Here is a 15,767-nt window from a genome sequence, read left to right on the forward strand (position 1 = left end):
GACTTTTAATAATAATGATAATACATTTTATTTATAATGCGCTTTTTAGAACCCAAAGCGTTTTTGTCCTTGTCTCTGAATTAGAGATGTTGGTTAGACTTTTATACCCCTATAGTCTTTATTTCCGCATGTTTTCATTATCATTTTTAATTATCTTTTATTTTTTAAATGTATTCTTGCGTTGTTATTATTATAATGTACTATTGTTGTTATTATTTTGTATTCATTTTTGAGTACATATCCATTTGTTGAATGAGTTGTTAGTCTACAATCTAAATAAAGCTTTAAAAATATAACAATAAAAATTAAAGAAATTAGATTTATTTTATTTATTAACGTAGCCTATTTTACTCTAAATACTTCTGAATTTTACTCTAGAGTCTAGACTCTTGACTAGTTATATTTACAATAAGTTATTTGTATCTACCGTTCTTATACGAGCATTTATATTTATATTTCGATCATTCTCTAATCCATTATATCAAAGCAATAACACGGAAAAGTTGGTATGTCTGCGGGGTTATATATCCGGTTTTACTTTTTCCACCGTTTCCCTGGTAAATGATGTATGAAGCTGCAGTTACGCTTTTCGTCCACTAGATGGACGTGAATCAGGCTTGTGTAGCCTAGTTCTCCATTAGCTCAAGTAGCAGAATAGAGCCCGGAGTTTCACATCAAGAAGGTCTCCGGTTCGAATCCCAGCTTAGCCAGGAAGCCTTTCTGTGTGTTTCTCTGTGTCTGCGTGGATTTCCTCTGGGTGCTGTGTTGTATCTCAATGACTTATGTTTTTTACTAAAAATGGGAATACACTGAATCATATCTCAGGGTGTCCCTTTGATCACTGCTTTAGAGCTTTCAGACAACCCGTCTGTTCAAGAACCTTTCATTCTCTTTCTGTTGATGTCCTCTGTGCAAATGGACAGTAAAGTACAGATCAGGGCAGGTAAATTGGAATCTACTTTATTTTATTATTATTACTTTTTTGTTTAAAGTTGTTTATTTCCTAGAGAGGCACTGAGGAGGAATTAGTAATAATTTGTGGACATTGGTAAAGCTTAATAGCAGCAATGTAACGACATGAAATAATTATGTCCTTCATGACCCTGTACTGCTGCCTTCTCCCTCCAATCATCTGGGTCTCTACAGAAATGAATCAACAACATGTGCACCTCTTTCACTGGCTCTTATTTTCCTTTGATTTTTGTTGTTACGCAACTAAGATTATTAAAGCAATCTTCTTGTCATCTTGTCAGTTAATAAGACAGCAAGCTACAGATCCAATTCAGAAAGTTAAATTGAAAAAAAGAAGATTAGACAAACCATGGAAACAGAAACACAAGATAATGGCAATTTCATTAAATGTCATCATACATTTAGTTTGACTTGAAAATAACAGGGTAACTATCCACGTGGATGTTCAAATGCTGAGCAGCATTAGTGTTCTGGTACTTTCTCTAAAATCCTGGGTGCCTCAAATCACATCTCATGACCAATATCTCATGACCATTAGTGTGAAACCAGACATGAAGAGAGTCACTGTTAGGTTAACATAGCTGAGTATATGACCATATAAAAACATTCTTATGTGAATGATTAGGGTCACTGCTGTAAGTGGGTGATCACTTCAAAGGGGTCACCGTTTTAAATATATTATGAAGAATGAATCACATATTATCTACGTTTTGAAGGCAATATGAAATAAATGAGAATAAGTATACAAACACATGGTCATTTATATTCAAGTATAACTGAAAAACTATTCAATTTAAATGTTAGATGAGGAAGCACTTCATATCAATAAATACTGTAAACACTGCTCATCGCCAGAGTTTATTTAATCAGACTCGATGCATCAATAGTGACTGTTTGAAGAACTAAATTCCAATCAGTCCTCATTACACTGTGTGCAAATCTCTTCTGACAGTGCTGATTGGTTATCAAAGAGGAAACCTTGAAACAAGAAGTCCTTCCTACTGGAATATTGACACTCAGAACTTTGGCTTTCTCATAAGTGCATTAACAAAGACTGCTCAGTCTGATCTTACTAGTGGCAAGGTCGAAGGCGCAGTGTGAACACACAGAGCTTTTACAAACCTGCCTGAGAAAATGCTAAATGTTGTTTCATCAGATGCATGTCAGTCTAGGTCTGAACCTGTCAAAGCTATCGAACCTATCATCATTATTAATACTATTAGACTACTAAATAATAGATATTTGTTTTGCTAATAACAATAAAAATAATATACACTGTATAATATATATATATATATATATATATATATATATATATATATATATATATATATATATATATATATATATATATATATATTGAAGGTTCGAAATTCAAAATATAGGTAAAACACCTGTAAAAAATAAATACAGAAAATTTCGTCAAATTAATTCAGCACATCGTGTCCTATTTTTACGGATTTTGTTTTAGAGTAGCGAATGTTTTATTAGCACATGATAACCATATTCATCCACACAGTCAAGCAGAGCCGAAGCACAACCAAAACAATGTTCTTCTGCAAAATGCATGCAGTTTTGTTTCTTAACCACTAGAGGGCCAAAAGTTACCTTTAAATGCTAAAAAAAATGTGTAATGTGATTATTGTGAATTTTTTTTATGATATATTATTTACAATACATTTGTTCTGTTTATTAGACCCTTTTGCTTTAATGACAGCAACACTTAAGCTTACACAATATACAAGTTTGTGTAAAACCAGCATGAGAAGACTAAACAACTTGTCTCAGTGGCATGATGCACTAAGCTCTTATTGCACCCAGACTGACTCAAAATGTTCATTTACAGATGATGAGGGTGGTGGAGCGATGCATTTGCAGAAGTGGCTGGCCATGTATGATAGTAAAGGTTAAGGATTTTAACTAAATTATAGTTGTAATCCTTTTTTGATGTAATTATCTCGTCACACTTCACAAATCTGATTGTGAGAGTAATTATTGATTTGCTTCATTAACTACATATTTTCCCTTTGTCATTTTCTTGGCTGCAGTTAACAGGTGTTTGAGTGAGTATGATGGAAAGGTTCTTGCCCCCTGTAGATAATGGAATATAAAGCTCTGATATGTAGCCTACCAGTGGAACGCACTTCAAAAATAATTTCTCATCTGAATCTAATGTGGCTGCCGTGAATATTCCAAATGTGTATCATCACACCTTACTGTGAATAAAAATAATGAACCTAAATGTATTGCCATCTGTTCAAGTTGGCAGTCTGTGGGTTTATTTATATATTTTTACATTATCAAGATGAAAATATATTCATTGTACTTTTCATGCTAGGTTAATTCCATGTTAGATATTAGTTCTATATCTAATAGTATGCTACCTACAATATGAAATGTGGGCCTCTAACGCTTTGAAAATAATTGGAACGGAAATTAGTGGAAAATGCCAACGCAAGGTGTTGGTTTACATGTTTTTCTTCACACTGAGGGCGCTTCCATCTGCTTTTCTCTTTAATCAACTCCTCTGGCGTTCCTTTTCCTGTTTTGAGTTTCGATAAGCTCGACTGAGCTCAGATAATAAGTTCTGGACATCAGCTCAACTTTCTAAGGAGACCGGAAGTGCCCAGGTGTTCCGGCGCTGCCATTCATCCAAACAATGCCATCAAACAAATTGCCCTCATATACCAGTGTTTGTTTTAAAACTGCCAATATCCTGTACTGAAAAATCAAAACGAACATTATGGTTGTAGGCTACTTTTTTTTTTTTTATCCGACCAGGCATTGTTTGTTGTATGCCCATGTGCACAGTTTTAATGCAGCGTAGCCTACTGTAGCCTACGCTGGTTTATTTTTGTAGCGTATTTGTTGAGCATTGACATGACTAAAATAGGCTATAGCTTTGGTCAAGATTTTGGATGATGATCGTTACTGTAACCAGCATCGCTGCCCGGGAACTGCGCACGAGTCCGCGCGGGGGTGGAGCGCGCGTTGTGCTATATGAGCGCGCGCTGAGAGATTCTACAGCAGTCATCACAGATCACACAGCTCTTGCATTAGATCATTCACCTTCTAAACATGCAATAAACCACTTCCGGCGACACTTGGCAACGTGAGTAAATTTAGTCTTTCTTCTTCTTCTTTTTTGTTTTGTTTTTTTTGTTGTTTTTGTTGTTGTTGGAAGTATCATTACTCATTTTAATATAGCCTACTAGCCTTTTTAGTCATTATTTGATCGTTTCACTTGTTTTATTTATTTAATCTGACATCGAACATTATTGTTATTGTTGCACCTTTAGTTGTTATAGGTTATATACATTTTATGTTTTGCTTTACATATGTAATTTCTTGCATAATTTTCTCACCTCAGAAGCAGATAAATAGACTATAGCGTGATGCAAGTGTGATGTAGGTGTTATTAACATTCTCAGAAATTAAATGAGCCTTAATTAAATGAACAATAGACCATAGCCACATACTTCCTTTTGCTGCACACAAATTCTGTGCAAATCATTCTGAAATGTCATGAAATGGTATAGCCTATGTCCTGAGGTGTGACTCTGTAGGGATTTGAGCTGCACACCTGCTTGTGAGAATTATGTCTTGGGACCACAACAGTTTGTGATTTATAACACCACTTAAATCCTTGTCAAAATGTAACCACCCACCAAGGGACAACTTTTTATAATCCAAATCCGTTGTCAAAGAGCATTATGAGCATTTTAATATATTTCAGATGTGTCTGACAAATCCACTTAGTACTGGATCAAATCCACTTTATTGAATACAGAGGCAGACCATCTCTTGAATATTGATGCTCTGTCACAGTGAGTAATGTCTTTGAATTTAGTAAAGGTCAATACAGTCAATACTGTGTGTAATTAATATATTAATATATGTAGACCTATAAAGTTACATTTAATTGACTGTGTGCTTCTGTGTGGCGGTATGTTGTTAGTTTCTGTGCATTTTTCATATTTTTATAAATGTGCGCTCTTTCTGATGCATGAGTGCTGCTCACATTGAGTCAGTTTTTCTCACCCGAGGGATGATTTTCGGTACATTTGCACAGTTTATAACCAGACAGATCGTCCCCTTGGAATTATAAGGTTCTATCTGACATTTTTGTCACAATTTAGTTATTCACATATTCTTATTCTGTGACCACTTATTTACATTATGTGATGTTGTTTTTATTAGCGCAATTTTCCCCCGGAAATTGCGCTGGTTAACTCATGATTTCTGTTCTGTGCGTCTGTGCGCACCAATCTTGCACTTCTATCTACTCCTCAACCAGACCACCTAGAGACTTCGGGTTTTCGGCATTATGTTAAGGAAGGTCTAATCTCGGGAACGCACAAAAAAAATCCAGGAAAAGATTTACTATCTCTTAGTGTTGTGATCCCATGAGGTGAGAAAATTGCGCTAAAACACTCACCGAGTTTTTATTACTTGTTTTAAGTTGTGTACATTTTGGAACTTTTTATTTAGAAAATAAAAAGTTTCTTTCTACACAGTCGAATGGAATGCAAAAACTTTAAAGCTCAATATCTCAAAACTGCTCAGAACGCAGATAGAACCTTATAATTCCAAGGGGATGAGATTGTAGGAAATTAATCATATTGTTTATATTACTTCAAAAATATTAAGAATTGTATACCTAGAGGTTTGTGCACATGCTACAGATTGCATGAGGTCTAAGTTGTTCCCGTAATGGGCAACTGGATGAGAATTTACACATGTGCATGTGTGTGCATTATGTTGGTATGTCTGTTTCTATTTCAGACCAGTTACTCTAGTAAACTGACATAGAGGGGTGCAATAATCAGTGAAATCCATTAAGAGAATGAAACTATAAGGATCTTTAATACCACCAAAGCACTCAATCATTGTCACTTGTAATGACTTTGTTGACTTGGGGATCTGCTTTGATTCACCCTTTGATTTTTTTTTATCCCAATTAGCTGTCATTTCATGGATTAAAAAGATGAAAAACAACGTGTATTCTGAGGAGATTAAAAGAAGCTTAATTTTAAGAAGAGGATTTTAATGAAAAGACATGACAAGATGCTCAGAACAACCCACTGAGAAACAAACCAACAGTTCAGGAGCTTATGATAATAATAAAAAATATTATAACACAACACACCCAGTTGTATTTGATTGTATATAAAAAAAAAACGTTTTACATTTTCTTAATCCTCAGGTGTCTTATATGTTTCTTAATGATTTAAACAATCCCATATCCAAAGAGCACCGGGATTTCTACTCCAGTAGCACTCTTTGTATTTCTTGCTTTAAAAAAAGTCTTAATCTTGTTCATTTTATTGTTGAATTACATTTCAGTTTGGCTCACTTCTTACAAACCTTCCTGCATAAAGTGAATGCTATTTCATCATATTCAGGTGTTTCTTTGTGGTGCCTTCCTGTCAGTGAATATAGCATTCTCATACTGCACATTCTAGCTAATAGGTCTTGCTGACTCAATACTCCAATACTCAATACTCAATGTTAGCCTTGTCCTTGAACAAACACAATATCTTTCAGTTATCCATTACGAATCCCATAATATTGATAATAATATTAATTGTGCTTCACAAAGATTGTTTGATCAAGCATTTTTATTCTAGAGACTCATAATAATGGCTGTTTTAAAAACTCTAGGCCACAAACACATTTCACATTTAAACAGCTGAGGGGAGAATGACATTAGATGATATCCCAACTACAAAACCATTTTTTTAGGCAAATATCACAGGGATACAGACATATTGACTGGTGTCATTATGAGAAAAGTATGTTTCCTTACTTAATAGGTGACTGGAATTCATTGCTAATGAACTGCAGACCCATTCCTTTAGAAGACTAGGTTCCCATGTTGTGTGACTTTCAATACAGTAATTGCATGGCCCATTCTTGCAAGTGAAATGCTCTGTTACAATACCCAGATCAAATCTGCTAAATGAAGGACCCATGAGCAAGAGCTAGGCTGCCATCGCCCTTAACTGTGGCAGCAAATGCATTAATGGGAAGGATGTCTACATATAGTTCATCCACCAGGACACACTCATAGTGTTCTTGACTCCATTGTGACCTCCATTGTACTACCTCTCTAGTCATGTAAGTGCAAAAAGACACATAGCAGTAATTGGCCTGATCCAGCATATCTGAGGGATTTCCTAGGAAGGTCTTAATGTTTCCTTTTCCCAATGTTTAGAGCACACATTGCTGTCAATAAAGATGCTGCATGTTCAAGCTGTGTTGTGTATCTTAAGCATAATGTGTCTCATAATTCTGACTTTATTTCTCTCTTTTTCTTGCAATTCTGAGAGAAAAGTCATGATGTTATGATGTTAACAAATTTGTGAGTAGCAGACAGACAGACAGACAAAGATTCAGAAGAATATGATTCCAATGCAAAGTTTAATCCATAAAGGGCAGAGAGACACACCATCCATCTTTGAAACGCCTCTCGGGCAGCTATTTCATTCATGCAAGTACAGCTCCTGTCTCCTTGAGTGGAGAAACCTCAAATTCTCCAAAGATTTCATATTTGAAATCACCAATTAATCTATGCAGAATAACTGTTCCATGTATGGTTTGTGTTCCCATTGTGTTTTTGCTTCTGCCCTGTGACCGACTGCATCCGAAATCGCATACTTACCTACTATATAGTGGGCGAAAAACAGTATGCGACAAAAGAAGTTTGTCTGAATTCACAGTACTCATAAAAGAGTAGACAAAAAGTACCCTGATTACTGAGTATTGCGTACCTATTACTTCCGGCGAGATTCTGAAGTGTGCATACGATGGACACTTTATTATCCCATGAGCCCACGGGAGAGGATTTATGAATGTCAGTGAAGTGATGCAACTGACGCTGGTAGGTCACATGATAAGGACAATATGCCGAATGTTGTACGTCCGGATTACATTTGATACTACACACATTCATACAATATAGAACACTTTTTAAGCGGTCGTGAAGTAATTACTTGTTCAAAATAAGTACCTACTCAAGAGAGTATGCGATTTCAGACACAGCCCTAGTTTTCCTCAGTCAGTTTAATTAGTCATTTCATTCACCTATTGTCATTTAATTTTAACATTGACGCAAATTTGTGTTTTCTCCTGTGAGTTTTGTTATTAAATTTGTTCTCTGAACTCTTCCTCATCGTGCAAGTTTATTTACAACCACTTTATGTGACATATACGTATAGTAGCACATGGTAGCGCTTCTTGTTTGGTGTGCAAACGAATAAAGAAAGAAATGTGTTGTCCAGTAACTTAATTAAATAATGAAATTCTGAATAATAAATAAATAAATGATCCAACAAGATTAGTCTTATTCTGCAATTTATCTCTATCATGTAAACATTTTTATTGTAAAACAGCAGATGTTGGTTACAATGCTTCTTGACGTTTTAACAACTCTTTCTCTTTACAGCAAATGAACGTGGATGCAGCGTCATGTATCTAACATCACCTGTTACCAGACACTGAGCATCCATTCTGCTTCAGAACATGAATACCTCGGAGTGGCCCACATTTTTTCCAAACGCCTCTTTGAGTCACACAAACCACAGCAATGGGTCAAGCAGGTCCAAGTCAAGTGCTTCATCCGCCTGTGAGCAGGTGCACATTGCACCTGAGGTCTTCCTCACACTGGGGCTCATCAGCCTGCTTGAAAACATCCTGGTCATCCTTGCCATCGTGAAGAACAAGAACCTCCACTCACCCATGTACTTCTTCGTCTGCAGCCTAGCAGTGGCAGACATGTTAGTAAGCGTTTCCAACGCGTGGGAGACAATAGTCATCCACTTGCTGGCAAACAGGAGTTTGGTGATTGAGGATCACTTCATCCGTCAGATGGATAACATATTTGATTCTCTCATCTGTATCTCTGTGGTGGCGTCTATGTTGAGCCTGTTAGCGATCGCGGTGGATCGCTACGTGACTATCTTCTATGCTCTGCGTTACCATAATATAATGACCGTACGGCGAGCTGGGATTCTCATCGGCAGCATCTGGACCTTCTCCACAAGTTGTGGGATCATCTTCATCACCTACTCCGACACTAAGCCTGTGGTTGTGTGCCTGGTGGCCATGTTCTTTGCCATGCTGCTGATGATGGCGTCACTCTACAGCCACATGTTCCTGCTGGCCCGTTCGCATGTCAAACGCATGGCGGCATTGCCGGGCTATAAAGCCAACATCAGGCAAAGAGCTAGCATGAAGGGTGCCGTCACCCTCACCATACTACTGGGAATCTTCATCGTGTGCTGGGCACCATTTTTTCTCCATCTCATCCTCATGATCTCCTGCCCACGGAACATTTACTGCATCTGCTTCATGTCACACTTTAACATGTACTTGATACTCATCATGTGTAACTCTGTGATTGACCCACTGATCTATGCGCTCAGGAGCCAAGAGATGAGAAAGACCTTTAAAGAGATCCTCTGCTTTGATGGACTACGCAGCCTCTGCAACCTGGTCAGCAAATATTGAAGAAGGTTCCTGGAAGAACCTGACGGGATGGACTGATGGATGAATTGATGTATACATAGATGGACTGGTGCATAATTGCAGCGGGGGAGTGGAAGTGAAGCCTGAACATCTTCATTAAGGACAGTATAATTTGTACACATTTTTTCATGGTCATTTTACATCATGTGAAATGTTTTTATGTTGCAGTGGAAGTTTCATGTTGTGTTGTTGTAAAATATTGAATTAAGAAGTTCAAAATGTGCCATTCTGTTATATGTAGTGTATTTATAATAGGAGTTACATTGTCCTCAGCAGGGGACTGTCGTCAGGTCAATGCAGTGATATTTTGTGCACAAAAACAGGCTAGAATATTAAAATGCAGAGTAGAAATGTGCTTGTTTTTAGATACTTTTTTTATTAATAGAAAACAGGACAGAAACGCAACAATGTCATATAGCAAACGAAAACATAATCCCCCGGTTTTAAGGTTTAATAGTCCCAATAGTCCTAAAATGCATTACTGAGCTTTTTTAACTGAAAGCAACTTGCACTGACTTATCTCAAAATGCACACCAATGTTGTTGTTTTTCTAAGGCATGTTTATAAAAGCTACTTAAATGTCCTAATTGAACTAAGGCTTAATCCATAAGGAATTAGTTCATAGGAAGTTAAAGGGTTAGTTCACCCAAAAATGAAAATTATGTCATTAAATACTCACCCTCATGTCATTCCAAACCCGTAAGACTTTCGTTCATCTTCGGAACACAAATGAATCCTGGCTTAATCTAAGACCTGCCTGTAAAACCAGGCCAATAATGCAAATATAACACATGTATGCAGTTTAGAAGTATACTTAATCATAAACTGTTGAGAATATTTTTGTAGTATATGGGAAACCATAAAGATCTCTCAATAAATGAATGCACCTCAATATTATAAATTAAATCTATACTGTACATGTTCAAAATATTTGTGCTACACTTCGTTTCTTATTTAGAGCAGAGAGTAAAACGTTCTTTATAAGAGTAAATTAACTGAAAAGATCCTTTTTGTTGTCATGTAAGATGAAAATTATTATGTGTCATTGAGTTAAAAATCACAAATAAAAATACAGCATTTTATTACCTTTGTATTGTTAAAAAAAAAAACAACCATTTCTTAAGTTCAAAAAAGCATGAAAACTCCATTTAAAATAGTGTGTTATGCAAATGCGTGGTGTATGTAATTTATGCATGTAAATGGTGGACATATTTTTTCATTCTTCTGATTTTGTTATTTTACTGCAGAAGAAAAAAAATGCTGATATTCTTCTTAACAATCTCTGTAGATTTGAACTTACAGTATGTGATATTATGACAGTATTATGATTTCTAAGCAATGATATCTGATAAATGACATACTGTTTAATGAGCCACTGTGTTTGTGAACAAGTAAGAGATTTTCCTGTATTGATTTGGTTACACTTTACAATACTGTTCAATTCATCCACATTAGCTAATGTATTAGGTATAATAAATGAACTAAATATTTATTTTTTAAAAATCAGAATTTACTAAATATAGATTCTATATTCTATAGTAATACATTTTAACATTGCAGGTTCAATTACACATTTACACAGGTTAATGTGAACAAACAAAAATTATATAAACAATTAACATTGCTGATTTAAATTGATTTGTTGATTACGAATTAAAATTGTGGTTACACTTTAGTTTAGCTTCCAATTCTCACTATTAACTAGTAGCTTATTAGCCTTATATTAGGATATTGACTGTTTATTAGTAGCCTACTTATATATATATATAAAACATATTAATGCCTTATTCTGCATGACCATATTCTACATTCCTTAACAATAAGCAGTAATTTGGAGTTTATTGGGGCAAAAGTCATAGTTATAGTAAGTTAATAGTGAGAATTGGACCCTAAACCAAAGTCTGACCAATTTAGTTCATGATACCTAATGCATTAACTCATGTTAATTGATTAAACCTTGTTGTGTAATTTGTTTTAAATAAATGTTGTTGTGGTCTTTTAATACCTGTGAATTGAATTTCTTCTACTTTTTCCTTCAGTATAGTGTGAAACACTAAAGACCCCGTTATAAAGAACAAACTGGTGTGACATCATAATGAAATCAGGCTTTAACGAAGTTCGTTTGGAGTTTATTTAAGGAGTTTGAAACAGCTTGCCAAAGCGAAACTTTCTGGAAAAGGTAAACATCCTCAAACTACCATTGGTCTGTGCCAATTACATAGTAGGTGTTCTCTGGGGCTCCGCCTTCTTTGAGGTGGAAATCTTCTCTGGTTCATTTCTTCTCAGACATGGGTCAGACATGGGTAAAAAAAAAAAAAAAACACACTGGAGAGCTGTTTAATGGATGGGGGAAGATGCCTCCCTTAAGAACAATGTGCATGTATGTTTCAATTGTAACATATTTAGATATAAGTTTAGCATGTGCAGGATGATGATGCATCAGCCAATGTGTTTAATTATAGGAAAGAAAATAGAAACATTTGCTAATTTAGTTGTTATAGAACAAAATGTAAAATTATTCAAAGAGGCCATTTTGCCCCACTACTGGGGTAAGTTGGCCCCCTACCTGTCAGTTGTAAGAAGCCCCCCTGGCTAAACTTTACAGAATGTATAAATGACTTTTGATATAATTCTTATTAATATTTATATATTTTTAAAATGACATTAATGTAAAATACTAAATCAACTATTATTTAAAATTTTGACAATTTATTTCTTTGAATTGAATTACCGATGACAGACAAATCAGAATAGCAGTAAAACAGATTCATTTCTAAAGGTAAAATTATTCTGTTACTTATATAGAATATGCATATGAATATTTACATATTTAATTGTCCATATTTTATTTGATGATATGTCATAATAGCAAAAATTTAAATGCAAATTGAATGATTTCACTCAACTAACCTATAAGTTTCAATGAAAGCAAAGATGTCTGAAATGTACATCTAATTCATGGAAAACTGAATAATAACCCCATTAATTACAATAATTATTACATTTAAAAATAACAATATAACAACATGCCACTTGGGGCCTCCTGTTGTCATCTTATACCCCAAGGGTCTAATTGTATCTTTTTACTTCAAAATAAAAACTATAACTTTTACTCCACAAATCTAAAAATATTAATGTGTCCACAAATCCCTCATTAACAATTAGAAACATTTTTTTTTAAATAACATAATACAATACCATAGATAACTATTTTCCAGAGACACAAATTAACCTCAAAACGGTTTCGGCTGACTAAATCTCACAAATGTTGAAATTCAGATGAAACGACAAAATTAAAAATACTGTAGTAGCCATTCATCAACAGTGCAGAGATGATATTTTGTGTCATATATGGTCAGGAGAAAGAATTAAGTTGGGACCTCTTAATTAATCTTAATAAAAGCCTCTCTATTGTACAAAGTGCTATAATAAATGTGATGTGACTTTACTTTGGTGCCGAACTGCAGAGCTTGTGATATGATCAGATGCTTTCTTAACTGCTGTTTTCTGAGCACTGTCATTTTTGGTTGTTATTGAGAGCAAAGTGCAGCACACATTTACATATTCACCTAAATGCCGCTCCTAGCAGTGTGGGTGCATGGCGTCGTGATGTTCGCTAACAGTGTACTGCTGCAAAGGTATTTCAAACTTCTTTTTACCCCTAAGCGAAGACGGAAACAGAACCGTGAGTATATATCGGGGCCTTCACTCAGACACACTGTTTACAGATCCTTGAAGCTGAGCACAGGAACATTTTCTTGAAGGTATTGCGCAGCTCTGTGCTACGGAAAGCGTAAATGGCTGGATCAATGACCGCGTGACTCACCAGGAGCACTACGTGTAGCTGGAAGAGCGAGCGGTAGCACTCACAGTACGGGTTCTCTGGGCAAATCATCATAATCAGCAGATGAAATAAGAAAGGAGCCCAGCAGGCCACAAACACTCCAATCAAGATGGTGAGCGTCAGCGCCCCCCTCAAGCCACTTTGCCTGTGACGTGCCTGGGCGCCCGGCATAGACGCGATCCTGTTGGCGTGGTGGCGCGCTAACAGAAACATATGCACGTATAGCAAGAGGATCAGGAAGAGAGCTGTGAAGAAGAGCACAACAAAGAAGATTTTCACCGTGGTGGCCACGAAGAAACTGATCATGAGCGCTCCGCTGGTCCCACACAACACCCAGATAGCCGACAAAATAACCATCACACGACGCATAGTCATAAGCATGTGATAGCGTAGAGCGTGGAATATGCTGATGTATCGATCCACGGCTATTGCGAGTATGCTGAAGATGGAGCCTAGGAAGCATATGCAGATTAGAGAGTCCATGATGTCATCTATCTTAAGCTCAAAAGGGCCACGGGAGTTCAGGTGTCCGGCGTCTTTAAACATCAGCAGGATGTTTTCCAGTGCTTTAGAGAAGCTGGAGATGGTGTTAAACACTGCCAGGTTGCAGATGAAGCAGTACATAGGAGAGTGAAGGTTCTTGTTTTTGATCACAGCCAAAATCACCAAGAGGTTCTCGCTCAGACTGGCAACGGCGATGGCCAGGAACACCTGACTGGGGACCTGAACCTCAGCGCAGTCTGTGGGGTTGGTGAATGGAGCTTCACTGCTAGAGTTCATGATCACTGTCTGGATGCAGACCACATGGGGATCACATTTGGTTGTTCGATCAGCTGAAGATTTGATGTGAATTGACCTGGAGAAATATATATTTTTTTTTATTAAGATACAAAGGATATAATTTGTAGAGTTGTACATTAATTCCATATATATATATATATATATATATATATATATATATATATATATATATATATATATATATATATATATTGGTCTACTTTTATTCAGCAAAGGTGCATTTAATTGATCAAAAGTGATAATAAAGACATTTATAATGTTCCATAAGGATATTCCATATAATGTAAAGGATCTTTGAAAAAAAATATCTCAGATTCAACAAAAATGTTATGCAGCATAATTGTTTTCAGCATGATGAGAAATGCTTCTTGAGCACTAAATCAGCATATTAGAATGATTTCTGAAGGATCATGTGACACTGAAGACTGGAGTAATGATGCTGAAAATTCAGCTTTGCCATCACAGGAATAAATTACATTTTAAAACAGAAAACAGTTCTAAATTATAATAATATTTTTTAAAAACTATGACTTTTACTGTATTTTTGATCAAATAAATGTAAAAATAAATAAAATAAAAAAGTAAATTGAATTAGTTTATTTTAACATATCTTTCAAAAAAATGTAAAAATATCTTATATCGGCTGTTATCGGCCATAACATGAAAATATCAGCTTAATGGTATCGGACAGAATTTTATATTATTTTTATATTTTATCCCTAATAAATACCACATCTCCTGAAAAAACCCACAAACAAATGTAGCTAATATGACATACTGTTGGCTCAAAATGCTTAAAAATGTACAATTGAGCTGTTCATGGTCATATTTATCAACATATGGAATACCTGGGTTTGAATGTAACCCAGGTCATGTCCAAAAATGGACTTGTAAGCTGTTCCAAGTAAAGGTTGAAAGAAGAAAAAATTTGTTATTTAAGCCTCTACCTCTCAGAACATGACTGAACGACATTTCATACTGAGGATCGAATAAAAACATCAAACACAAAAGCTCATTTGTTTTGCTTGATCCATTATTTGTTAATGTATTTCTCCCCCTAAATCTGCTGTACATTTTCCATTTATGTGAGCTTAAAAGCAACCATAATTAGAACTTGAAAAGGCAGTACGAAGAACAGAGCCAGAGATTAAAACCTCACGTTTACAAAAATCTAACATTCCTGACCATTAAACTTCTGTTCATCCATATCAAGCCCATGCCCACTTTTAGACCGTTTACCCTCAGATCTGATACTGATCCTAGTGGATGAACTAAGTGTCAAATTATACAATATTTGTCAAATTCACGTACCATTTTTCTAATCAAACAGACCCACCGGGACTTTTCCTCGGCTTCACATGTCGCAGAGACATCAGTCTGGTGGCACCGGAAAACAGTTCTGGCTGTTAATAGACAGTGTGTGTGTGGTCATGCCTGTGTATATATCCTTGAATGCTCAAGGCAGTGAGAACCATTTGTGTTCCAAGTAAAGCACGACGCAAGGCCTTTCCTCCCTAACACCCTTTATTTATCAAACCTTGTTACTCGCATGTTGCATTTATGGAAACAACATGCTGCTCTCATCAATGATAAGTGAAGTAGTTAGTTCATTGTTCAAACT

At 35.8% G+C, this 15,767-nt stretch overlaps 2 protein-coding genes across 3 annotated transcripts; one reads left to right on the plus strand and one right to left on the minus strand.

The window, feature by feature from the left end:
* The first annotated feature begins 3,904 nt into the window (after positions 1–3,904).
* On the plus strand, positions 3,905–11,778 carry mc5rb (melanocortin 5b receptor). Of its 2 annotated transcripts, none has more exons than XM_084088788.1 (2): positions 3,905–4,084; positions 8,420–11,778. In XM_084088788.1, exon 2 carries the CDS (start codon positions 8,497–8,499, stop codon positions 9,481–9,483), a length of 987 nt encoding a protein of 328 aa, XP_083944914.1. In that variant the 5' UTR covers positions 3,905–4,084; positions 8,420–8,496; the 3' UTR covers positions 9,484–11,778. The 2 variants fall into 2 exon arrangements, with proteins under 2 accessions (XP_083944914.1, XP_083944915.1); XM_084088789.1 differs by lacking the exon at positions 3,905–4,084 and adding an exon at positions 5,179–5,383.
* A 20-nt stretch (positions 11,779–11,798) lies between these two features.
* Positions 11,799–15,589, minus strand: mc2r (melanocortin 2 receptor). The gene is made up of 2 exons (XM_084088792.1): positions 15,458–15,589; positions 11,799–14,201 (listed from the first exon to the last, which is right to left on the minus strand). Exon 2 carries the CDS (start codon positions 14,123–14,125, stop codon positions 13,211–13,213), a length of 915 nt encoding a protein of 304 aa, XP_083944918.1. The 5' UTR covers positions 14,126–14,201; positions 15,458–15,589; the 3' UTR covers positions 11,799–13,210.
* Between the last annotated feature and the right edge of the window lie 178 nt (positions 15,590–15,767).

Source organism: Abramis brama (assembly GCF_963993115.1).
Source record: "Abramis brama genome assembly, chromosome: 17".
Classification (NCBI taxonomy): Eukaryota; Metazoa; Chordata; class Actinopteri; order Cypriniformes; family Leuciscidae; genus Abramis; species Abramis brama.

What these genes read in the sequence shown, in the direction of transcription:
- mc5rb (XM_084088788.1), top strand. Translation starts at nt 8,497, where the DNA reads ATGAATACCTCGGAGTGGCCCACATTTTTTCCAAACGCCTCTTTGAGT.
- mc2r (XM_084088792.1), bottom strand. Translation starts at nt 14,125, where the DNA reads ATGAACTCTAGCAGTGAAGCTCCATTCACCAACCCCACAGACTGCGCT.